The 25,115-nt window shown below is 45.8% G+C and overlaps 2 protein-coding genes across 9 annotated transcripts in view; one reads left to right on the forward strand and one right to left on the reverse strand.

Moving 5' to 3' along the window:
- The window catches only part of RIMBP2 (RIMS binding protein 2), a 110,131-nt gene extending 101,585 nt beyond the window's left edge, over positions 1-8,546 (forward strand). For 3 of the 6 annotated variants that reach the window (XM_053959375.1, XM_053959380.1, XM_053959379.1), the window contains 5 exons: positions 1,448-1,616; positions 2,862-2,965; positions 3,884-3,955; positions 4,372-4,506; positions 6,872-8,395. In XM_053959375.1, the coding sequence (XP_053815350.1) occupies positions 1,448-1,616; positions 2,862-2,965; positions 3,884-3,955; positions 4,372-4,506; positions 6,872-7,063 (672 nt within the window). In that variant the 3' untranslated portion in view covers positions 7,064-8,395. Of the gene's footprint in view, positions 1-1,447; positions 1,617-2,861; positions 2,966-3,883; positions 3,956-4,371; positions 4,507-5,079; positions 8,396-8,449 lie in introns of those variants that run through there. The other 3 variants (XM_053959376.1, XM_053959377.1, XM_053959378.1) reach the window with 3 other exon arrangements.
- An 89-nt stretch (positions 8,547-8,635) lies between these two features.
- PIWIL1 (piwi like RNA-mediated gene silencing 1) lies at positions 8,636-23,057 on the reverse strand. Of its 3 annotated transcripts, none has more exons than XM_053959381.1 (21): positions 22,853-23,057; positions 22,259-22,327; positions 21,455-21,641; positions 21,047-21,172; positions 20,464-20,678; positions 19,248-19,369; positions 18,559-18,639; positions 17,840-18,037; positions 17,376-17,487; positions 16,367-16,484; positions 15,613-15,730; positions 15,347-15,461; positions 14,707-14,894; positions 14,082-14,154; positions 13,552-13,752; positions 13,363-13,466; positions 12,822-12,892; positions 12,131-12,284; positions 11,185-11,310; positions 10,605-10,752; positions 8,636-9,937 (listed from the first exon to the last, which is right to left on the reverse strand). In XM_053959381.1, exons 2-21 carry the CDS (start codon positions 22,322-22,324, stop codon positions 9,821-9,823), a joined length of 2,640 nt encoding a protein of 879 aa, XP_053815356.1. In that variant the 5' UTR covers positions 22,325-22,327; positions 22,853-23,057; the 3' UTR covers positions 8,636-9,820. The 3 variants fall into 3 exon arrangements, with proteins under 3 accessions (XP_053815356.1, XP_053815357.1, XP_053815359.1); XM_053959382.1 differs by having other exon boundaries at positions 21,464-21,644; XM_053959384.1 differs by having other exon boundaries at positions 21,455-21,644; positions 22,853-23,050.
- Positions 23,058-25,115: the final 2,058 nt, after the last annotated feature.

Raw genomic sequence — 25,115 nt, forward strand, 5'->3', positions numbered from 1 at the left:
GCTCTCCTCTGTGCTCTGGGGGAAAGCTGCCTGTGTGATCAGAGTCCAGGGGCTTTTCCTTCAGAGGTTCAGCCTGTAAGTCTCACCGGGCCTGGTAATTAATATCTAGTGCTAATGGCTTAAAAATAATCACAGAATGGGCAAAAATCCCGAAGTCGCTGTAGAGAGTTAGGGCCAGTCTGTATTAAAGATTTAGGTTAAGGCCAGAATTGTGACTCTGAAGCTCCCTATGTCCAGTGCCACAAACCCTGCAGGAAGAGCTGCTTCAGAGAGGGTCTTTGCTGAGAGGAGCCCCAGAAGTGCTGGGGCTGTGCCACACCAGGGCAGCTGCCTTGTGTGGATGCTGAGCTCTCCTAGCTAACACACACTCCAGGTGAATTCAAGCCCTGGGCCGGGTGTCTCTGTTCCCTTTCCTGACAGCTGGGTGTGAAACAGCACGGCTGCCTCTGCCAGGGCTGGGGCAGGGCTGGGGCAGGGCTGGGGCTGGGGCAGGGCTGGGGCAGGGCTGGGGCAGGGCTGGGGCTGGGGCAGGGCTGGGGCAGGGCTGGGGCAGGGCTGGGGCAGGGCTGGGCTCTCTCAGGGTGCAGCTCCCTCCAGCCCAGCTGTCCCGCTGTGCCCGGGGACCAGCGGCTCCTGCTGCAGCCTGGGAGCTGCTCTGCTGGCCACCACCGCAGGGCAGGGTGCTGCCAGCCCAGGGCAACTGGGGCAGGACCCCAAAAAATACCCAGTCCTTTGGATATCACCCGTTTCAGAGATTAAATTGTAATTAGAACTGTTAAAATGTTCCGCTGTGTTGGGCTGGGTCCTAACACAAACGTCTGCACCTAACTCACAGTCTTTGTGCTGTTAAATACTTCCTTCAGTGTTTTGCTTACCTCACGTGTTAAGTGGTTTATGCCAAAGAAAAAGAACTTTAAGAGTTTAAGAGTTTCTTTTCCTCTGCAAGGATGTGCATTTCATTCAGGGTTTTTTTAATATATTAAGTCAAGTTTTTAAATTAAATCAAAAGACAATAGCAGAGCTTAAGTACATTGTGTATGAAATAAGCATTTTTGATCATATAAAAGTCGTTTGAATCAAAATAATAATATTTTGGCACAATTTTGCAAATGTTTCATTTTGAATATAGTGCCATAATAATTCCATAAACATCAAGTAAACATCTGGCTCAGCACAGTGAGAAACTGATGGCTTTTAATGTACTTTTTTGTCCCTGTCACTGACAACAACAACAAAAAAAGTCCAAATTCTGCTTATGTATCTGAAGTCACAAATCAAATAAATATAACAATTCCAGTTTTATAACCCAAGTCAGAGTGGTCCAAAATTAATATAATTTGACATCTAAACCACAGTTGTCATCTATGCTTTAGTAACCCCTAGCCTGCACTGAAGTTCCTAAATGCTAAAACCTTTTTGACCAATATTATCTTTCTTTGAATATCAGGTTTATGGGGACAAAGATGCTGATGGATTTTACCGTGGAGAAACCTGTGCAAGAGTTGGCCTTATCCCATGTAATATGGTCTCTGAGATACAAGCAGATGATGAAGAGATGATGGATCAGCTCCTTAAACAAGGTTTCCTTCCTTTGAACACTCCAATTGAGAAAATTGGTAAGGGAAAATACAGACTTCACACTCTTGGGTCTCTTAGCTTGGCTGCCTCCACTTTGCCTCTTGTTTTTGTGCAGATGCATCTACATTTTGCAGTCATTTGCTGCCCCAGGGGATGCATTCTGTGTCAGTGTCTGCATGACTTTATACAACTAATATTTAATCTTGATGATAGCTTTTGCTGCAAATGGGGACCTGCAGCTTCACCACTTCACTTGTTGCTTTCTTTTCTGATTAAAAAAAAAAAAAAAAAAAAAAAAGTGGGTTTTGTGTCCTGAAATATTTCTGGGTGCAGAACACAGTCCCTGAGCTGTGGAGTCTGCTGTGCACAGTGAGCTGGGGATTCTGTGCCTCGGAGCAGAGGAGCCAGAGCCCTGTTAGTGCTGGCGAGCCGAGCGGGGCTGCATGCCCTTTGCCTGGGCTGCTGTGGCCACTGTGGCTTTCCCCTGTGCCACAGCAGAGCCCAGACTGCTCCTGCTCTGCCGTCTGCAGGAGGAGGCCCTGAGCAGCAGCTGCAGCAGGGCTGTGCTTTGGCAGCAACTGCAGTACCAGTGACTGCAGTAATTTTAGCAGGAACTGCAGTAATTTTAGCAGGAACTGCAGTACCAATAACTGCAGTAATTTTAGCAGGAACTGCAGTACCAATAAGTGCAGTAATTTTAGCAGGAACTGCAGTACCAATATCTGCAGTAATTTTAGCAGCAGCCCCAGTGCCTGTAGCAGTAACTGCAGTAATTTCAGCAGGAACTGCAGTACCAATAACTGCAGTAATTTTAGCAGTAACCCCAGTGCCGTTAGCAGTAACTGCAGTAATTTCAGCAGGAACTGCAGTACCAATAACTGCAGTAATTTTAGCAGTAACCCCAGTGCCTTTAGCAGTAACTGCAGTAATTTCAGCAGGAACTGCAGTACCAATAAGTGCAGTAATTTCAGCAGGAACTGCAGTACCAATAACTGCAGTAATTTTAGCAGCAGCCCCAGTGCCTTTAGCAGTAACTGCAGTAATTTCAGCAGGAACTGCAGTACCAATAACTGCAGTAATTTTAGCAGCAGCCCCAGTGCCCTTAGCAGTAACTGCAGTAATTTCAGCAGGAACTGCAGTACCAATAAGTGCAGTAATTTTAGCAGTAACTGCAGTAATTTCAGCAGGAACTGCAGTACCAATAAGTGCAGTAATTTTAGCAGCAGCCCCAGTGCCCTTAGCAGTAACTCTCTGTCCTTGCCTTGCTGCCCTGGCCGGAGCAGAGCGTGGCCGGCGCGGTGGCCGGCAGCAGCCGCTGACCACCCGGAGGATGGTGGCCCTCTATGACTACGACCCCAGGGAGAGCTCCCCCAACGTGGACGTGGAGGTAGGGACAGAACTGAGGGGCTGGGGCTGGGGGCACCCCGGGGGCACGGAACCTGGGAGCTTCCTCGGCCATCCTTTAAAATGCTGTTTGGCTGTGTTTTTAACCGGTGAATTGTTGAACACACGGGATTTTTTTAAACGAGAAAGTGAATTTTGGTCTATGTGGGACTTAGCGCTTTAAAACACAGCCTGGGTTGTTTTCTGTTTCTTACTGAACCAAATCTTTTTCTAAATTATGGTGTTTCAAAGTAGTTTGGCCAACAAATCGAATAAATTGTGCTGATGTATTGCAAAGATTTTATTTGTTCTCTCTCCCATGACCACAGGAAATTAAACATAATTTAAAAGCCCTGCCCTAATTACATTTAAGCCACAGACAATTAAAAGAGCCCAGTGCACTGTGTGCTGATGAGAGTGGAGCTGCCCATTGTGAAGGTTTTGCTGAAGAGAATCCAGTGCAGGAACGTTGTGCCTCGGGGCTTGGGCTGGATGATGTCCAGAGGTGCCTCGCAGCCCTGAGCACCCCCTGAGCTCTTCTGCACCTCAGTGCTGGCACTCACACAGGGCAGGGCTGAGCATGTCCCACCCCTGAGCTGTTCCCCCTCCACCAGGATGGATTTAGGGGCCCTTGGAAGCTGCAGTTCAAAGCTTGTGCAGGTTCTTCACGGCCTGAATGTGTTGGGTGTTGGTCACAGGGAGCCCCGTGGGTGTCCACACGCAGCGGGACAGGGGCCAGGCTTAGCAAGCTGAGGAAAAAACCCCAAGGGAAAAAAACAAGAGGTTTGGCTCTCAAAGATCAATTTGGTTTCACCAGTGTCTTAACATGAAGGAGTGGGGAGAAATCTGAATGGATTCCCTACTGAGAAAGAAAAGGCTGAACTGTGCCTAAGAGCTGCCTGTCCCTGCTCCTTCCCTGCAGGCCGAGCTGACGTTCTGCACTGGGGACATCATCACTGTCTTTGGTGAGATCGATGAAGATGGATTTTACTATGTAAGTTGGGTCTGCTGGCTCACCCCAAACTGCTCCCAGCTTCACCAGCTCCAAACACCAGCCTGGGGAGGGGATGTGGAATTGTGTGAGCTCTCAGCGTCCCCAGGAATTTCCTCTTCCTTGCCAGCTTTGAAATAGGCCAAAAGGGGTGATAAAGTACTGGAATTGGTGATAACGGGTGATAAAGTGATAAAGGCTGGCTGCCCGGGGAGGTGCTGCAGTCACCACCCTGGGTTTGTGTTTAACAAAGCCTGGATGTGGCACTGGGTGCCAGGGTTCAGCTGAGGTGTTGGGGCTGGACTTGATGATCTTGAAGGTCTCTTCCAACCCAGTGATTCTGTGAAAAATATGTCCCTGCCCCCTTGGGAATAAAAGTGGTGAGATGAAAGCACTCACTGAGCCTCCCTCTCTCACAGGGAGAGCTCAATGGACAGAAGGGGCTGGTTCCTTCCAACTTCCTCGAAGAAGTGCCTGACGATGTTGAAGTCTTTCTCTCCGACGCACCCTCGCGCTACGCCCATGACACGCCCATGAGATCCAAGGCAAAAAGGGTAAGCAACCCACTAAGAAACACTTGAATTTTCATTTTCCATTTCATTCTGTCTCACGTATAATTTAGACATTACTTTTAACATTACTTTTAAATTCATTTGCCCATTTAAAGTTATCTTTCAAATATATAAAATAAAACGTGAGGGAAAATGACTTTAGCCTTCGTTAGCTCGTTACATTTGTAAATGGAGAAACTAAATTGACTGATTGCAGTCATCACCGTACCGTCCTTCATAACCTGAGCTTCAGCAGCTCTTTCCTGGCCATAGTTATTTCCCAAAGCTTCTAAATTGCTCTTACTAAGCAAGTTCTTGTGCACAAAAGACTGGTACCAGTGTTCCTCTAAATACAAACTGTAACTGCAGCTGATGGACTGACAGTGCTCGTCTCTTAATCCTTACAACTTCCTGTTCCAACTGGCGATAATTAATTGCTCAGAGACTTCTCTTTCATGAAAGAAATAATCATGTTTAGAGTATCTCATTTTTGGTTTTGTTTCATCACTGCAATATTTTTATATATTATATATTTTATATATATTTTTATTTCTTTGCTCATCTGCTTGGAAACAGAAGAAGAGTGTTCATTTCACACCTTAATAAGGCAATGTAGCCTTCACGTAAGTGAGCAACTGAAGATACCAATAGAGATTTCAATTAAAGCTACCTGGCTATCTAATGCAAGTCTTGAAACTTAATTGTGGGGGAAAAGAAAAGAAATATGTCTCCAAACCCCTTGGCCACAGAAGAACAGGCTGTATGCCTTTGCTGTACCTAGTCAAGGCCACTCCTTTCTTGGGAGACAAATCCTTTAAAACAGGAACCCTCTGAAATCCATCGGCCCTCCTTTACGAAGGTCAGCGTTTGGAACATATTTCTTCCCGAGCTCAGTGTTTATGTTTACATAGAGAGGAGAGTTTGATGTCTAACTACCCTACAAACAAAGCTGCATATTGCATTGCTAGCCAAGCTGGGATGTAAAAATTCCAAGCTCCTGTGTCAAGAGAAAAGCACAACAGCTGCAGCCCTTGCAGAACCAGCAGTGCCGCTGGCACGGACGGTAGTTTACAAGGGGATAGTTGGTTCTGAAACTCACTACACTCAAACACAGCTACTTAAATTGTCTGCCTTAAAATGTGTTTTCCACAATCGATTATACCCCAGTTTGCCTAAGACCAACTATTCAACACTTCTGAAAAAAATCCCTCCCCGTGGTACAATTTACTGGGATTTTCCTAGCGAGTGTACATTTGAAACATTAGCAACTGTTTGGTTTACCAATGCAATAAGAGTCTGACCTGAAACATGCAGCTCACTGAAGGAATGCATTAGACTCGATATCTGGTATCTTCAGGTGTACGTTGGGGTGCTTTACCAAGTTGTTTTGGTTTGTTTTTTTTTTTGTTTTTGTTTTTCATTAGAATTAGACCTTGATTTAAAATCAAAGTAGGCTTGAAGCCCCTTTGCTTAACTCACTGTTGCACAACAAGCCAGTAAATTGCTGATGTTTTAACTTGAACTGCAAGCTAGCAGGCCTCCCTACAGCATGGATTCTACTACGAAAATATCATCTTAATTGATAGTAACCATTTTGCCAGCTGGGCACTGTAGTTAGGATAGGCTGAGTATATGTAATTTTAGCATTTTCATCCAAGTGCTTTTGATGACTGAAAAAAAAAAAAAAAAGCTGTTCAAAATATTTAGGAATGCTGTCATCTAACAACCTCATAGCTGCAGCATACACATCAAGCACTCAGGGTCTTTAAGCTTTCTTTGATTGCAATTAAGGTTCATTTTAGCTTTTTCTTTTTACTTTTCTTTTTTTTAAGCCAGTGTGCCATCTTCTCTAATCTGTACATAAAGTTTGCTAGCCAATTTTAAAGAAAAGGCATTTAAAGGACATTAAAAAGTAAGTGATCATATAGCATTTTAAGTAATTTCTTCTGAAAAGAGTTTGGCTTCTATAGATTGCTAATCTGTAGTAATTAACATATTTATTTTTCTTAAATCTATAGCTGAAAGTATCCCTCTCCATTTTAGTACTATCAGAGTACTGAAATGAAAAACCAAAGCCAGTTTTGTGGCTTTTGTGGCCAGAATTCTGGCAAAGCAAGTGTATCCAACTTTTCCTTTAAAAAGGTATAACCAAAACAGGGCTTTACTGGTGGGTTCTCTATTTCTATTTTTTTTTCTCTAAATTGATGTATTTTCCATAAGCCCACGCAGTATTTTAAGCCAGAGAGAAGAAAGGAACCAGCCCTTTTGTTTAAGTGGGTAATGGGAGAAGTGATGTTACCAAGTTTCTTGCTGCTGACGGCTTTGAAGCTTTCAAAGATTGAATAAATGATAACAATGTACCTACTAGGTTCCTCCTGAGAATACAGGTACACCCCGGAGAGCAGCATCCCCCACAGTTCATCTCCATTCCGGGTCACCTCCGTCACCTGTGATGGGCTCTGGTAGTCCCGGGAGAGGCAGGGATGTGGCCTCGAAAAAGAAAAAGGGGCTGCTTTCCAAAGGCAAGAAACTGCTGAAAAAGCTTGGTGCAGTGAAATGAGTCATGTGCTCCTGGACAACTTGTAAAGCTTCCAGTCTGTGTACTTTCTTTTTTTTTTTTTTTTTTAAAGTCAAAACTAGGGCTTTCATGACTATGCAGTACTTTACCAGCCCTTTGCGTTTTTGACATCAATAGAATCATGCCAATTGCTTAATCAAAACAGCAAGGAAAAAGGGAAATGGATTTATTGTTGCAAAAACATTTTCTAAAAAGTAAAAAAAAAAAAGAAAAAAAAATTGTGGGATTAAGACCAGAAGAACACGGTTTTATTTGAAATCATCTCAACACCTGCAACTGCATTGGAAAAATCTCAGCCTTTAGCCTCCTTTAACCATGAGTGGGGGGAGAAAACTCTCTTCACTGATTGCTAGTTCAGAGAGATCACCCCACTGTGTCCAGTCATTAACAAAAATGGTCTTGAAACTCCTAGTTAAATCAGCCTTGATGTTTGCCTTATTAATGCACAATGATTTGTACTGTCTAATAAATATGCAGCGTATCCTTTGTATGTACTGTGTATTCGGCTGTCTCCATCCTCCCTCCACCACCTAATTCCAGATGAGTACTGTTACTGACCCCACCCATGTCTGGTGACTCCTGGGAGTGTGGAAGTGCTGTGCTAAACGCTTTTCAGTTTTTGCTCCCCCAGTGAAAACCAAAACCTTGTCCTGGTTTGTCATTCTCACTCCCCTGGGACCAGGCAGCGTAAGTTACTCAGAACCTCACCCCGTTTCAACCCTCCAACCTCCAGTTCTGGGGTTCCTGGTTCCCTGTTCTAAGCTGCTGGGGAAAAAACCAACTCCACACCAAACCCTCTTTTTACTGCCCCAGTTTTTTCCCTGTGGAGGTTCAGTCCTAGGTTAAAAGGCATTTTCATACTGCTGCTGTCAGCTTGAGGCTCGAGTCCATCTACAGTGCAAGGACAAACTGGGTTCCAGCCCCAGCCCCAGCGGGCTGCTCCAGGCTCTGATCAAATCAGAATCCAACATTGGCATATCACAAAAAACAATCCCACACACTGATGGCAGTCATTGGCTGTTACTATTTTGTAATTCTTGTCCATTTGTAAATTGTTTTTACTGTTTATACATACTTTTCAGACTGCCTTTCTTTTTGTAATTTATGGAAGGTTTATAAATGAATGATCAAAGCTTCCCCATTGTGTCTTCAGATAACAATGTAAATTACTGTAAAATACTGTGTGCTAGATTATAACATTTAATTAAAGAAAATACCTGGCCTACGTTTGTGGTAAAGTACTGTGTGGGTGTGTGCATGTGTACAATCGTTGTGTATTATATTTTATATAAATAAATAATTTGATATTTTGTAGAGTGCAGTATGTTTCATAAATCCACTGTGTCAGCTGCTGGCTTCTTGTGTCAGCCTTTTTTCAGAAGTGTCCATGGCCGCTGAAGTTTACTGCAGAATAAATAAAGGCTCCTCTATCTGCACGACTGCAGGAGCTCCCCAGAGGTAAAAAAAGGTTGCAAAGTTACTCCAGCAATTGTCCCATCTGTGCCCAAAGCCCAGTGGTGAAGTACAAAATACACAGGACAGGCTCAAACGGGCAAGGATTACAGCAACAACTTTATTTAAATCTCACAAAGAAAAGCAACAAGGTTCACAACAAGGTGGTTAAGAAACCCAGCACTAATCTGAATTTCTCCATGTGCAATAGTTTGACAGTGCTACTGCAAAAATCTGAAATCCACCTCCATCCCCACACCTGCTGTTAGTTTCACAAAATGGGCTGCACAGCGGTGACCAGTGAAAACCTCAGACACGAACAAACCAGGGCTGCTTCCCACTGCTTGGAACTACAAAACCAAAAACCCCGAGCCTGGCAGCGCACTGATACTCCCTGATGGAAATGGCATTTCTCAGTGAAGAAGCCTGTGTGAAGCAGGAGCAGCCCAGCAGTTCAGCTCCTCCCAGGGCTGAACGTGCAGTGACGCTGCCTCCAGCCCTCTCCTCCCACCCGGCAGTGAGCCCGGAGTTACAAAGCAGGAGCAGGGCCCAGGACAGTCCCTGTCCCCGCAGCCGCTGCAGCAGCCCAAGCCCTCACTGCTGTGGGGAGCCTGGGCAGCAGCTGAGCCAAGGGTGAACTGGCACACGCAGCACTGCCCCCAGCCCCTCGCTCCCCTCTGCTCCCTGGCAGCACCAGGGTTCGTGCTCCGTTTGCAAATCCCTCGCAAGGAACTCTTAAAAACCCTTCCAAGGCTCTGCATCGCTGTACAGCCTTCAGACAAAGCCCTGGTAACCAAGAGCTTCTGGTCACCTCCTCTCACAGTATGACACAGTTCAGGAGGCAAATTTGGCCCTTGTTTTAACCAAGACAACAGGAAATCAACAATATTGAAGCATCTTGAAAATTAGAAGGGTAAATACTAGCCGAAGAGTTTGGATTCTGGTCTGCGTAACTCTCTGTCTCCCATGCAAGAAGTAATTCTGTGTAAGACTTCTCAAAATGTAAATAAGAACAACCAATAAACTTTTGGGAATAATCAGAGAAAAACTTTAGTAAATAAGTATCAAAAAATCATAAAAATTTGTGTAGTTATTCTAGCAAGCAGACACCTGTTCAAAATGCAAATCTCAAGCTTTTCCTTGGTACAATGAAAATAAAATAATTTCCACAACTGCACATATCCTGTGCACGTCTCTCACGAAAAACCAAAACTAAACCAAAAGCCCAGACAATTCTACATTCCCTAGAGAGGAACTGCTCTCTTCTGTTTGGCTGGTAACTCAGCTTCAGAGGTAGTACAGTTTGTCTGAAAGCATCAGGTTTGGCTCCCTGTGAATACTCTGACCCACAAGGAAAGCCAATTTATGAGCGTACTGGCAAGGAGCAGGTACTCTGATAATACCCTGCAGAAAGGAGAAAAAAGAAAAAAAAGGCAATTATTTCAGGTAATTTAAATAAGCATGCAGTCACTGTAACAAAGACCCCTGGACCTCCGAAGTCTGCATACTTGTAAAATTTGTGTGCCCTGTTGTTTATGCTGATTTGTGAAAGTAACTTTACATACACCCAACACAACAGAAGAACAGATGCAAAAGACCCCAAACTTCCCAACTCCAGTGCCCTCCTGACACCTCTTACACAGGTTTGCATTCAGTGCTGGGCCGTGCAGAAGGTGGGACTCAGTGGTGTCTGATATTTCTGGCTGCTAAAGTGACACAGCTGAAGCACACCTCAGGCATGAGCTGAGCGTGTGCCGAGCTGGGTGTGCAGCAACACAGTTCCACCTCCACATACAGGAGGGGATACTTCTGCAGGTGAGAAATTATTTCAATTTTGCTTCTGACAGAATTTGGGAACAATACTCACAAGAAATGTGTGCTAGGGAGAATACAGATTGCTGTAACCTTCAGAGAGATCAGGTAACTATAAACCATCCCGTCCTCAAACGGCTCTAGGTGCCAAGGCTTCCTTGCAGCTCTTTGGAGCTGCAGGGGGTTTCAAGGCCGCCTGCTCTGCCCTCCTGCAGGCTGTAGGTGCCCAGTGCAGGCCGTCCCTGCAGGGAGCACTCACCGACCAGTTGTAGTACATGTGGCACAGCTTGTAGGTGAGGCGCTGCACGTGGTCGGGTTTCAGCTGGCTGGTGTCGTAGACGACGTTGTAGTGAGTGGGCGCAACGCAGCCGTTCTTCACCGTCTGGCTCACGATGAAGAAGTCGTACCTGCCGCGGGGAAAGCACGCCCAGCACTCTGTTACACGAGGGCCTTGGGAAAATGCAAGTCCCCGTCTATTTGTCTTGTTTTCTGAGTCACTTTATGCTTACTGAGGAAACCCCAGGAGGAAGCCTAGGCTCTGGCCACAAAAGCTCCCTCTGTGTCTGAAAGGAAGGAGACCCGGAGGAACGTGAATAATCTTATTACATGGACCAGGTCTTGAGACCATGACAACCTTAACTGTTTGTTCTATCCCATTTTCCTCCTGATAACCACCCTGCACATGCACTTAGCTTACACTGCTCATTTTCTCCAGCCCCTGAGCCACAGAAGTGTGGCAAGTATTTTTACACTGGATCCTACAGTCCCTGCACTGCTGGATCTATTTCCTTTCTGACCAGGCTGCTGGCAGGAGCAGTGTCACCTCTGCAGGAACTCACCACTCTGGTCTGGTCACCACCGTATCAACAACAGTCCCAGGGGGAGGGTTTTTGAGTCCTCCCCCAATCTCTGCAAAGAACCTGGCCCCCACTCGTTTCTTCACCACAATCACAGTGAGTCTCGGGCTAAAACAAAGGAAAAGGGAACAAACAGTACTGTCCTAGAAAACTGCACCAGGAGTATTTCAGGAGCAGATTTGCTCCAGGGCATTCATTTTACATGTGAGTCTTTACTGATTCAGATTAAATAAGACATTGTTCAAAACTTCAGATTTTTAGTTGAGGTACAACATTCACATTATTTTTCACCAATCCAACTTTCCTTTAACTTCATGGAGAAAAAAATGGATCAAAAAGGGATCTTCTAAATAAAAACTGGATTTCTACTCTTTACCCATTGTTTCCTATACAAAACACTGTGTCTTAACAGTATTTTTGGTAAAGCCATTAACAAACCTGTACAGAAGAATCGAGCATTTCAATTGCTCTGCTTGCCTGCAGTGTAAGGAAATATTTTTATTTTTCAGAGCAGATTAAGTCACTGCAGCTGATAAGTTTCAAAGCAGAAAGTTGAAAATGTGACTGGACAACTTCCTTTAAGAAGTGGAAAGGAAAAAAAATGGCCTTAGCAGACACATAACAGTCAGGCTATGACCAACCAGTGGGACAAAAGTAAATTATCACATCCATCAAGAATGCCCAAAGAGTGGATGTGCCCACATGTGTGTGGCAGTCATGTGGTGCATGTGCTAAGAATTTTCCTATTATATTACAAGTCAAGTATCTGAAATCATGTAAATAATCATCAGAAAAGCAGCTATCTGAGCTCAGGTCAGAAAATCAGCTCGGATGGAAAGACAACAGTCTTCATCCATAGCCTCATTTTGTATCCCAGTGTTTATTTCTCTGGCAGTGTAAAGAAGAGGGTTGGTACAAAGAGATTTACCTGTAGTCAGTACCAATACTCTTCAAGCAATCCAGAAATTGAGGCACTTCATAATTAACCAAAGTGTTGAGCTGTCCATCTCCAACACCATCACGATACACAAAAATACGAGAGGGCAAACACTTATTCCATTTAGACCAGTTCCTCAGAGCAGCTTAGAAAAACAAGAGAAAAAGCCATTAGTTGTAATGACAATTCATTCCAAAACAAAAATGGATTTTTATTCCTAGAAAAACAGCAGTAAGTTGGAAAACTAAGGCCCTCAATCCTACACTAACCCAGTGAAATGGGTCAGCATCATGCTACACAAACATACCTGCAAGGAAGAGCTCTGGTTTGCCTGTGCACCCAAAACCATAAAGGACCCAAGGACACACCGGCTCTGCTGGCCTCTCTCACAGCAGGAGCTGTCCTCTTTGAAATCAGACTCCCTTAAAGCACTCTTGGAAGTGCACTGCTCAGTAGTTTTTAATTATTGCAACAGAATGTGGGAATCAGTGAAAGATTTACACAAGATGCTACTCATTTTCAGCAATATTTACAACAGAATGTTTAATCTGTTGTTATCCAAGTGCAGGTTGGTAAAGCCTCCCCTCAGGGCAGCAGGAGAGGAGGGTTTTGAGGAAGCTGAGTTGTCAGTTCTTAGATGTGGCTGCACAAGAGCAGAACTCCTTTCCTTCCCTTCCCTTACTTTGCAAGCAGGTTTTGATTCCATCCACAAGTTCCTGCCCACGACTCTGAACAACGCAGCGGGAGAACCACCTGTGAAGAACAAAATGAAGGAGGCCTTCAAAGCATTTCCCAGGCTTACTGCAATGAAGTTATTTTTAAAATGCCCACGACCACTTAGTCTTTAGGGGTGTTGTGGGTCAATGCAGCCAAAGAAGAGCTGGGGTTCTGTGAGAATATTCCCCCTGTGGTAGAGGTGCCGTAGCATGACTTAAAATTCTTTGCAACCAAGAAAAGCCTTTCACACTAGTCAAAAGGGGAAAGACCCTGTCACCCTCATGCTCTCTATTCATCCCACCACTTGACCCCTCTCTTAAGCAATGTGGGACAAGGCCACTCCTTCAAGGAGTGGGAAAAATTCACAATACATTTCATATTAACCACTACAGCAAACTAATCTTGAATTTTCTTGATGGACCACCACATGGAAGCTGGTTTTCAGTCCAAGGAAAGGTAATTTTTACTGTTTTGGGGGATTTTTACCTTTGGCACGCTGATCTTACCGTGTGACTGTTTGATTCAGGCTGGCGACAAAGCCCGCAATCGACTGCTTCCCAGAGACGGTGTCATGGTAACAATCAATGCCCACAATCATCACCTTCTTCAGCTGCAAAGCAATCACACACAGCACGACCGTGCTTTTTAAATAAAGCCTCACAAAGAGGAGTTACCATTTGTAAAGAAATACTTACGGGGATCTCAACACTCCAGAGTTCTCCACCCATTTTACAGTTCATTTGCAAGGCAATTTTTGTGGCTACCGTCATGATAGTCTGCGGCTTACTCAAAGTGCGAGCCAGCACACACTGGCTGGGGATGGGGCACTCTGTACACAGGTATTTCTTGATGGCATCATATTTATCCTTCCGGGAACTAGACAAGATACAAACTACCTTTGAAGAAAAAAGAATCTCTGTAAGAAGCTACATTCTCAGAGTTATACAGCACTTAAAGAGTTTTTCAGGAAAAACTTCTTATGCTCAAGAGAAATATTCTAATGTTCACAGTGAAAGAAAGAACTGCAGAGTGTCAGTGTCTGTACTTCAGAACCAAAGGCTCTTATCCAGAAGGATACCCATGGTCAGTGTTAGGTTTGCACAGCAGGATTAGCAGGTACGTAGTGGATTCTCAGGAACCCAGAGTTGCATTTCTGAGAACAAATCCCACTAAACACCAGCTACAGAGATAAACAGGATTTGAAATTATGGATTCGGATACATACTATGTTTATGTCAGGGGTAACCCTTTGCTGTAAAACCCTTAAATATGCTTCTGTTCTGTCATCTACTTCAATCCTGAAAAGAGAGAGAGAAAATGCTTACAGAAAAAGAACAACTAACAGCTATTGAAACTTCAGCAAAAGCATAAAGGCTCATTACGCATCAATAGTGTATGAAATGTCACATTTACACCTATTAACAAACCACTTTCACACATCTGAAGATTAAAAGGAATCACCTCCAAACTTAGGCTTCCAAACACAATGAAATTCAAAATTAAAGGCAAGTATGGGTACTCAAGGGAGGATATTTGCAAGGAGAAGAGATCAGAATCAGAGTACACCCTAAGTCAGCAGAAAATACTCCTTAGAGAAGGGTTTGCTCAATGACTGTCTGTCTGATACTTCTTAGTTTTGGCATATGAAAAGCTCTCAGAAATAAAAGTATGAGTAAGGAAATTCAATCACAAGAGAAAATGGAACAATCTGCATACCAAAAGCAACTTTGCTTTATTACAAATCTCCCAGACATCGGTTGTGTGACGGTTGTGTGACGCACTACACCCTCCCCTCACGGAACAGCCCTAACACGGTGACAATTTTTCCTCAGCTTAGCGAGGACACTCACATGCTTGGCCTGTTCATGTGGATGCCCATGGACGGGGTGACCTTGAAGAGGCTCTGCAGCAGGGTGTTGGCCACGTCGTAGTTGCGGCGGGTGTAGATGAGCAGCCAGCTGTCCATGGGCACCGAGCGGATCAGGGGCAAGCCGCGCGTCTCCTTGGTCCAGTCGGCAAACTGAGGGTTGTAATCGAACTGCAGAGCAAAGAGCTGGAGTCTGACAACAACCTCTGACTTAATTCACACCTCCACTGCTCACATGGGCCACTCTACCTGTGACTGAACACACTGCCTGTGTTCTAGCTACCCAACTGAAATCATTTGGGGCTTTTCACCTGAAAGCCTCGTACCTTTTTAATAGATGGAAACGAATGAGAAACACCTCTGGTGTCCTAGACTGTGTACCTGACCAAAAGCACTGCTCTGCAGGGACAACCCTGTTGTGATGGAGTGCCTTCAAGGGTTTCCAACCACAGCTTGGGAACAACTTAAGAAACTTCCAACTCTCCTGCTTGGACAAAGACTTGTGTGTAACATTTTCAGTCTTTATCCTTCACTTATAAACCAAAAAGTACTATTTCCTTCCTTAAGAACTTGTTTCATCAGTGAGGCACCCAGAAGATTTTAGAAGTTGATTTATTATTTACCATGGTTCCTGACTGAAAGATCTTTTCTCCTTGAACAACTCTTCCTGTAAAGGACACTGATTTATAATCAAAGCTTAAACCCCAGTTTCGGAGCTCCTTCTGAACATTGTCATCTCTGTTTAAAAACAAGATTTGAATTAAAAACGTGAGAAATTTGTTCCTGCTGACTTTTTAAAGCTAGTAAGATTTCAGAAGTTTTGCTGCGAGAAGTTTGTTATACACATCTTTCATGAGACAGAAATAGAGAGGACATGAAGGTGCCATACTTCTGGATGTAGTTCAGAAGCCTCCCAAGCTCACGCTGCCTCTGCTCAGGTGGCAGCCGCGTGTGGATGGCCAGGTCTTTCATCATATTGAAATCGCTGCGCATCTTGTCCGTCAGTCCTGCCAACAGCAAAGCCTTTCCTGAGTCCAAGCTAAGATGAAGGACTATGAAAATTAAACTTGCAGCTCGTGCAGATTAGTGATGCATGTCCTGCAGACACAGGAAGTGGTGGCAGTAGTAGCCAAAGTTTTCAGTTGCTTCCTGTACATACATCCCCACTGGCACAGAAAAAAAATCCTGGATTTTTGCACTTGAGTGCAAACCACACAAGGCACTGCAGCTCTTCAGTTTCATTTTCAAATCAAAACAAACAGTGTTGAGATGTTCAGATACTGCTAAAGCAAAGTGAGTATCTTGGAGCAAAACATGTATTTATGTATCTTATGAAATTATCATCAATTTCTAGTAAATTGCTCTTTTTCAACAGAAGTTCTACCACCGAAACTCTCTACAAGTTTGATATCAGAGTGCTGATGTTGAACACCATAGCTAAACACCATGCAACAACAAACCCCATCAAACTTTCCAGTCCCATTTAAATAGCCAATCTTTTAGCTACAAAACATGTTCCTGAACTCACATTTATACAAACAAAACAGTTTTCCTCAACTCTGCAGAAAGCTGCTGTCAGAATACCTCCTTCAGGAGGCATTATGGTTTGATAGATGCTTTGATATGGAGAAATACTACAGTACCTGTTAGGGAGCACAGCTCTGGAATCAGAGCCACAGATCCTTGTATGTTCCCTCTCTTCCTCTTCATCTGACTGATCAGAACAGGCTGCATCCAATCACTAATTTCTATGTTATATTGCTGTATCAGAAATACAGACTGCATGTTAATTTACTCATATCAAACAAGTTACTCATAACAAACATTATTATTTCTGAATAATAATGCTCACTTTGGAAAACAAGCATTGTTCCTAAAACAAACAAAAGCAACTAGCAACCTTTTTCAATTAGCACCATCTCAGAAGAACTGGTTTTGTCAGAAAAGGCAAAGCAGGGAAGCGCTATTCTCTCAACTGATGCCATCAAACTACTGATGTGTAAGAGACAACAGAAACAAAGCCTGTGCCTTGCTTGAGGCATCATCATCTGGGGTATCTAACTCAGAATTGGCATGCTCCTTCCAGTTCAGCAATGGACAAAGTTCCTGCCCTACAGAGCAATTTAATTTAAGAAATCACAAGAATCAAACAAGATTGCCAAGTGAAGTTTCTGAAATTTAACCTTCCCATAACCTTAAGTTCCATCCTGTTCCCGTTGAAGCTGGTATGCATGAAGACCTGACAATTGCAGTGGGAGGCCTCAATGGTCAAGCTGTGACAGACACACTCAATGCAGAGGTGCTCTGGCTCTCCCAGCCTCAGTTCTGCACGCTGTGACAATGTATCTGTATTCCTCACACCTTACCTGTCCCTGCTTCCACCTTCCCAAAGCTTCCTTTTTGAGCTTTCCCAAGAGCTCCTTGCTCATCCATGAAGCCCTCCTGGCCTTTCTGCTTGACCAACTACTCCCTGGGATGGACTACTCCCACCAAACCATGCTGTGCAGGTTAGTTACTGATCTCAGATTACACAGTGCCCTTTAAACAAAATTCTGTTAAAAATACTATGAACTACAAATCCATGCATCCTAAGTAGACCTGTAACAATGACTGAATATTCCAAGCATAAAACACACAGTTACATTTTCATACCTTTTTGTAGTAGTCCACAAAGCTCATCTCAGAACCATCTGATTTTCTAAAGGTACTCTTTGGATTGTTATCCCAGTCGATGTCATCAATTCTGTACGTTCTGTTATTGTACCTACAGAAACATTTCATCACTTTTTATTTAAATCTTAACTCAAATAAAAAAGAAATACACTGGGATGACAAAGTTACTGTCAGTACTCATGCAAGTTGGAAGTTTTGCTCCTTTCAGAAGTAATAACTTCAAGTTTTCAACTGTAATAGGCTCTCAATTCTACCACAAGCTGAACTGTAATAAAATCAAAGAAAACCAATGTGTACTTCCTGCTTTTGCAAATGCTGTCACCTTGATCAGTTTGCTAGCTTGACAACGACAGCATTTTCAGCTTTTCTGATGCTTTATTGCTTACTTCAGGACATGGAGTATAAAGAGCTCTCCTAGACAACAAGAGTCCAAGAAGACTTACTTTGTGAGAACAATTAAACCAATGAGCTCTTTAGCACAGGCATCTCTGAATCTCTCCTCTCCAACCTGGGAGTGAAGGCTGTGCATAGTGTCCAGCACTGTCTCCCCACGGAGAACCTTATGGCTCACGTCTGCACACAGCATGATGTTCTCCTCATACTGCAGGATGGAACTTGTGAAGCCCAGCCACACCATCAACCTGGCAAAAGAGAACACACAAAATCTTAGTGTGCTTTAGAGCACCTTTAGTCTCACCCCTTATTCCTGCCCACAGTCACACACACCAGAGAGCAGTGATGGCACAATGAAGCCATTATCCAAACATAAACAAGCTCTTGAAGGTTAACAAAATCAAAAATAATTTACAGGTAGCTGTCTTTAGTCAGGTAAGAAATCCATTTCATGCTATTAGGTATCTCACAGACAAAGTGTGTAGGTATTCAGGACACTTTTAGAAGAAAAAGAGCAGCAGTTTATCCAGCAGGACACTGCCTAGTTCCTTCCATCAGCCAGGCTGTGCAGGTTAGATTAGCAGCAGGGAGTGCACCACAGCCACATGATGGCCCCCAGCAAACTCAGCCCTACCAGCTTGTACAGCAGGCCCAGGGCAGCCAGGAGCACCAGGCACCCTGCAGGGATCCTGCAGGGAACAAGGACAGCCCTGACAGCCAGCAGCCCTTGCCCCGGCGCCCCTCTGAAAGCCAAGGCTTTCTGCCTCACCTGTGGTTAGGGATGCTGACTGGATCACTGGGGTTGTAATAATTACGTCCAATCTGCTGCAAATTCAGCATCTTCAAAAGCCTGAAAAGAGAAAAATGGATGTTGTTTAGCCTTATTACTATTATTATCATCATCACATCATGCATGGTCCAATCCCAGTGCACAAACTCATTGCTCATCTGACTAGGTAAAATGTGAACTTCCCATTAAACTCAAAAGGTCATGGACACTTATTAACAACCATCAGGTGAGAAGTTCACATCCAACTCCACCCTTCAGCAACCAGCTGAAGGTAGCAGTCCAAAGAGGCTACGTCTCAGGTGAACCACACAGGCCAGGTACCAAGGGCAAGAGGAAAGACTACAGTCACAAAGAAGGAAATGGCCAGCTCCATGTCCTGCTCTGTTATTTGCTTTAAGAGGCAAACCCACACACACAGAGGAGGGTAGGGTGTTGCAAGTGCCTACAACAGCATGAACTCCTTTCACACTGACATGGCCCAGAAATACACACAACTGCACATTACAGTATTGCCAGATGTGGTTAGCCCCACAGTAACAGTAGCCAGAAAGGCTTAAAAATTTACATTTATAATACTTATTTGTTGTAGCCTATTCCTTGGAATGGAAAAACTTACTTCAGATATTTTTAGAGTAACTTCTTATAAAGACATAACTTGTACAGCAAACCTTCTAAAAATGATGTTGTAAAACTGCAGGCAAGTAGGTGAAGTGGGTGGCAACTCATTAGTGAGTGTGACTGTTATCTTCACATCCTCCCCGTTTCGAGTCCTACTGAACAGCTCAGTAACCTGAGAAAGAGAAATGAGGTTAACAAAACCACAGCAAACAGGGCTGTCCCTGGATTTCATTCCAGTAATACCAAACTTAGCCATTTTTATTCTAAGTAATAATTCAAGACTAACTGAAATGTGGAGTCCATCTCCCACTAGGACTGTAAACTACAACCTGAAAGACTCTGCTCATCAGGGTGAAGACAACTCACCCTACTCAGGGGTAGCATGGGGCTAGCCCCAAAGCAGCTGAACTCAAGATGAAGGCAGGGACATAAGTTACCTATTACCATGACAGGAAAAAGACTCAGCTTGAGGAAATAAACTTAACATATTGCCAACTAATATATATTTAATTACTGATTCAGGTACTGGGAAGCAAAAACATGAAGACTGGCACCCACAGTGAAAACAACTCCCCTGCTCCCTTTTCCAAACTCAGCTTCACTCCAGACTCCTCTGGCCCCTCTATGAACAGTACTGGTTACACCCAGTCCCTGCAGTGAAGCAAGGAGTGGCACAGGACACACAGGGCAGGGACTACCACCAGCACAGAGGTGTTTTCCCCCTTTCCCTCTTTGTGCTCCCTTCTTCTCAGATTTTTCTTTGCTCTGCAATTTTTCCCTGCTTTTTAAATACACAGAGGTGCCAACAACTTTGCTGATGGGCTTGGCTTTAGCCTGTGATGGGTCCATTCTGAAGCTGGCTGGCAATGACTGTGTGCAACTTGAGCTCGGTCCTGTAGGAGCACCCTGACTCCTCCAGCTACCAAAACCTTGCCACATTCACCCAACTCATCCACCCTTTCAATTCTGTGGGGCGTTAAAATACAGAAGGTATGAAAAGATGTAAGTACAAAGGAAACTAAAGGAGAAAGACTGTCATCTGTATTATCACTTCTGTGCAGAAGGTGATTCTAGCCTGCAGAAATTAAGCATTAGAACCAGAAGTTTATTACCAAATTTCTCTGCACAAATTAGCTTATACTGATCTATTCAATCCATCTAAACACTGCTTGTGGGACATCAATTCCCTAACTTGGCCTAGCTAGCAAGAAACAAGAATAAAATGCAAGTCATGATAAAAACTAAAGCAGCATTCTGGTGTCATACCTTGTTCTCGAGTTTCTTTGGCAGGAATAGTATTGACCCATCGAAGGCATGGGTCTTGCCAATGGTCTCCTCGTGCTGGAAGAGCAGGGCCGAGCGCAGGCGCCGCGCCTCCATCTCGGGGCTGTAGCCAACGTGGTACTGGTACAGAGCCCACTGCGGGCGCGACGTCAGCCGGAAGTGGTTGGTGGTCAGCTTTATCACCTTTCCTGAAAAACCTGAAACAGTGAGAGCAAACGTGGTTACAGGCTGTTACCCCTTTACAGTCATTCCACAGCGCTGAGACATCTCTTTAAGCTATGGCAGCCAGACAAAGATTAGAGGTCAGTGGTGCTCCTCATCTGTTCTAACCCTGCTCGCTGTTATCAGACACTCATCTGCCCTCTGGAGCTTTCTGTAAAGCCTTCAGCTGCCAGGACAACTCTCCATGTTCCTCTTCAGGTACCAGCGACAACTTCTTATCTTTTTCTAAGACAATCTAAAGATTTTTTTTACTTGGCTCTTTAGAGGAAATTAAGAGCAGAAATAAAGGAAACTATCTTTCATTTCCAATTGCTTACATGTCTGGAGTCTAATTTAAACATACCAGTTTTGGATTCCTGAACATGCACCATGGCTTGCCGAGTGTTTACCCCAAGATCATGGAAATCTCTGCGACGTCCACCCCTATCTCTTAAAGACAAATCCTGGAGTCCTGAGGAAACCTGTAACCCTATTGTTTAAAATTCAAGAATCACAATCAAATAATATATAACATATATACTATCATATATTAACAAATAAAAATATATAACGCAATTAAATCTTGAAAGGCATTAAGACAAATTTAAGAGTAATCACAAAATGTTAATTTTCAGCTTTTGCTATGTAGCAAACATCTTCCAAATCTTAGTAACAAATCTGATTTTGAAAAGAAAAAAAGACAAACACAGGCTAAAGGATGCCTTAATTGTATTCTCTTCAAAACATCTCTTGCGGACACTGATTTCCCAACCTTTCTGACCTTCTGGCCTCCTCTCCTGCAGGGGGTTCTCGCAGCCGCGCAGGTGCCCGTGGCCCCTGGGCTCTTCTGCCTGTGCTGGAGGAGCGTGGAGCTGCTGGGGCTGCTGGGGCTGGGGCGGCTGGGGCTGGGGCTGCCGCTGGCCACGCAGAGGGCCGGGCATGCCCTGCTGCACCTGCCACTGCTGGGAACAAACAGCCACTTCAGCAGAGCGCTCACGAGGAGAGCACAGCCACGCACTCCAGTGCAAGAGCTGGCTACGCCAAAACCCCTTCTTTCCTATACTGACTAGCAGAGTTACTATTCCACACCTGCAACTCAACATCACTGGAGTGTGGAAATGTTTAAAGTTATTATTCATTTAACTAATAGCTAATGCAAATCCCCTCTTTCCAAGCTCTAACTAAAATTTACGGACTTCTCATTTTCTACAGTCCCTCTGATACCTCAAGTAACTGACCAGTTATTCTATAAAAACATCTTTTGTAATTTTAGTGTCTAGTGAATAAGTGACATTAAAAAGTGTAATGGCTGGAAGAACAGCAACCTTAAGCCATGAGCAATCCCACAATTCAGAGTTTCATGTTACTAGAAACTTAGTAAAATACCCTTAATAAAACAGAGCTATAATATACACAGCTATAATGTATAGCTCTGCATATTCTCTGGGTGTACCCAGCAGAATATATGCATACTCACATAAAACACATAACACATCTGCCTGATATTAAAATAGGAAGTAGGTGAGGCATGAATCTCAAATCCTGGTTGCACTCATTAAGAAGAAAACCAACTTACAGGTGCATCTCCTACAGCAGATGCCTGTCTGGGAGGTCTTCCTCTGGCTCTGGCTCTTCCAGTCATCTTCTAAAACAAGCGACCTACAGCATTAGTGTTCTATCTTCTCCTTCCCAGCCTTATCCCAGTAAATACCACGAGCAGCACTAGAGCGTTTGCCCTGCTTTAATTTCAACTGGCTCAGCAGAACACAGCCATCCCTGCAGAATTCGCTGCTCGGCATCTCCACAGTGACAGAGCCATAGGGGGAGCGTGGGCAAGGCCCTTGCGTCAGGTTTGCAGGGGCTGGCACAGGCCGCCGCAAAGCTGAAGCTGCTGAGTCAAGCAGAGCGGAGAGCACGGCAGGAGCTGCGGCCTCAGCCGAGCGCAACCCAGGGCCTTCCGACGGTGCTCTCCGGCTTCACTGGAGGCTCGGCCCAGCCCGATTCGTCAGCTTACACCGGGAGCAGAGCACGCTTCTCCGGAGCACGGGCCAGCGCCGCGGCCTGCTCATTCCCGCCCAGCCCTGCCCGTCCCCTGCACTCACAGCCCCCGGCCCGGGCCCGGCTTCCCTGCTGCCGCTCGTGGGGCCAAAATCCCCACCCAGAGCCGCACCTGGCCTCGGCCTCTCCTTCGCCTGCCCTGGGGCCGCGCGGGGACACTGCGCCTAGCCGCGTGCAGACAGACAGACAGACACAGACAGACAGACAGACACAGACACACAGACACACAGACACACACAGCCGCTCTCCCCGCACGGTTCTGTCCCCGCCGCGCCCTCAGCGCGGAGCCCGCACGGCACGCGACAGCGCGGCGAGGCGGGAAGGCGCCCGCTGCGCCGATTGGCTGCCGAGCGCTGCCGGAGAGTGCCGAAGGGAGCCGAAGGGAGGTGTTTGCCTCGCCCTCACGGCACCGCCTCTTGCGGCCGTGCCCGCCTCACGCGGGGCCTGCACCGGGATAGCGGAGTGAACCGGGATAGCGGGAGTGATCCGGGATAGCGGGAGTGATCCGGGATAGCGGGAGTGAACCGGGATAGCGGGGTGATCCGGGATAGCGGGAGTAAACCGGGATAGCGGGGTGATCCGGGATAGCGGGAGTGAACCGGGATAGCGGGGTGATCCGGGATAGCGGGAGTGAACCGGGATAGCGGGAGTGATCCGGGATAGCGGGGTGATCCGGGATAGCGGGGTGAACCGGGATAGCGGGGTGATCCGGGATAGCGGGGTGAACCGGGATAGCGGGGTGAACCGGGATAGCGGGAGTGAACCGGGATAGCGGGGTGAACCGGGATAGCGGGGTGAACCGGGATAGCGGGAGTGAACCGGGATAGCGGGAGTGAACCGGGATAGCGGGGTCTACCGGGATAGCGGGAGTGAACCGGGATAGCGGGGTGATCCGGGATAGCGGGGTGATCCGGGATAGCGGGAGTGATGCGGGATAGCGGGGTGAACCGGGATAGCGGGGTGATCCGGGATAGCGGGAGTGAACCGGGATAGCGGGGTGATCCGGGATAGCGGGGTGATCCGGGATAGCGGGAGTGATGCGGGATAGCGGGAGTGAACCGGGATAGCGGGGTGATCCGGGATAGCGGGGTGATCTGGGATAGCGGGAGTGATCCGGGATAGCGGGGTGATCCGGGATAGCGGGAGTGAACCGGGATAGCGGGAGTGATCCGGAATAGCGGGGGCTGGGAAGGCACATTTCAGCTCAGATCCCCTGTCCCGGCCGTGTGAAGGCACATTTCAGCGCAGATCCTGCACTCCCGGAGGTGTGAAGGCACATTTCAGCTCAGATCCCCTGTCCCGGTGATGGAAGGCACATTTCCTCTCAGATCCCGTGTCCCGGCCGTGTGAAGGCACATTCCAGCACAGATCCCCTGTCCCGGTGATGGAAGGCACATTTCCTCTCAGATCCCGTGTCCCGGCCGCGGCTGGGAAGCTCTGCCGGGCCGTTCCCCTGGTGAGCGTTTCAGCTCACCGGGAGGTGGAGCAGTCCAACAAGAAATAGGAGCTGTGCTGCCGGCGGGGGCGGCTCGCTGGGCGCTGCCAGGGCCAGGCTGCGCTGCCCTGCAGTTCACACACTCCCGCAGCTCCCGGTCACCTTCTGGTTGCCCTGGGTTTCTTGCTGTGGATAGCATCTATATTTACCAAATGAATACATTTTGGGAAATTTAGAATCAATCCGATACGGTACATGGAAAGCTGTTGATGCATTTAAAGCATTTTAAAGTGCTTCCAATTAATGCACATAACTTGCTTGTGTTTAATGCTCTCTGTCTCACAGGAGTAAAATAAATATCAGTCCTTAGAAATTGTGGCTTTTTAATTGACTAATCAAGCTGACGTGGGACCATGAAACAATGAAACACAACCCTGATCTGTTAAAACACATTTTTACTTTGACTTTATTAAACGATAAACAAAAGTAAGCATAACCTCTTCCTCGCTGCCACGGAGGTACAGACCCTGCTGGCCCTGCTGAGCGTGGTGCAAGCTGTCAGCAGGGGTGATGTGACACAGCCTGCTGCAGCATCAGCACTCAAACCCGCTGAGTGACCCTCCTGCCCAGGGGGACATGCTCCAGCAGAGCAGCAATCACACAGAGGGGAAAAGCTCCTTTTTCTGGGTGCTGAGGCTGACCCCATTGCCGTGGCTCTGACAGAGAACCATAACTTGTATTTTGGGCTTCACAACAGAACCAGAACATCCTAGACTCGGGGGGAAGTGGTCTGAAGTGGGAATTAACTCTCCAGCAAGCTTTTCCATGAAAACGATGGCACCAGGGCTCACATGCACCATTTCTGTTTGCAAGTGTGCCTTTGCTCAAAGGTTAAATGGCCGGGATGTGTTTGGAGACAATGACTTCAAGGGACGAGAGA

This window comes from Vidua chalybeata, chromosome 18 (genome assembly GCF_026979565.1).
Source record: "Vidua chalybeata isolate OUT-0048 chromosome 18, bVidCha1 merged haplotype, whole genome shotgun sequence".
Classification (NCBI taxonomy): domain Eukaryota; kingdom Metazoa; phylum Chordata; class Aves; order Passeriformes; family Viduidae; genus Vidua; species Vidua chalybeata.

Bases quoted from the DNA above. Each gene is read 5' to 3' on its own strand.
- PIWIL1 (XM_053959384.1), bottom strand. From the start codon at position 22,324: ATGACTGGAAGAGCCAGAGCCAGAGGAAGACCTCCCAGACAGGCATCT. The intron at 14,895-15,346 runs GTAAATAATAAA...TTTGCTCTGCAG, and splicing joins TCTTTCAGTCAGGAACCATG to TTCGATTACAACCCTCAGTT. The intron at 12,893-13,362 runs GTAAGATCAGCG...TGTTCTTCACAG, and splicing joins CTGAATCAAACAGTCACACG to GTGGTTCTCCCGCTGCGTTG.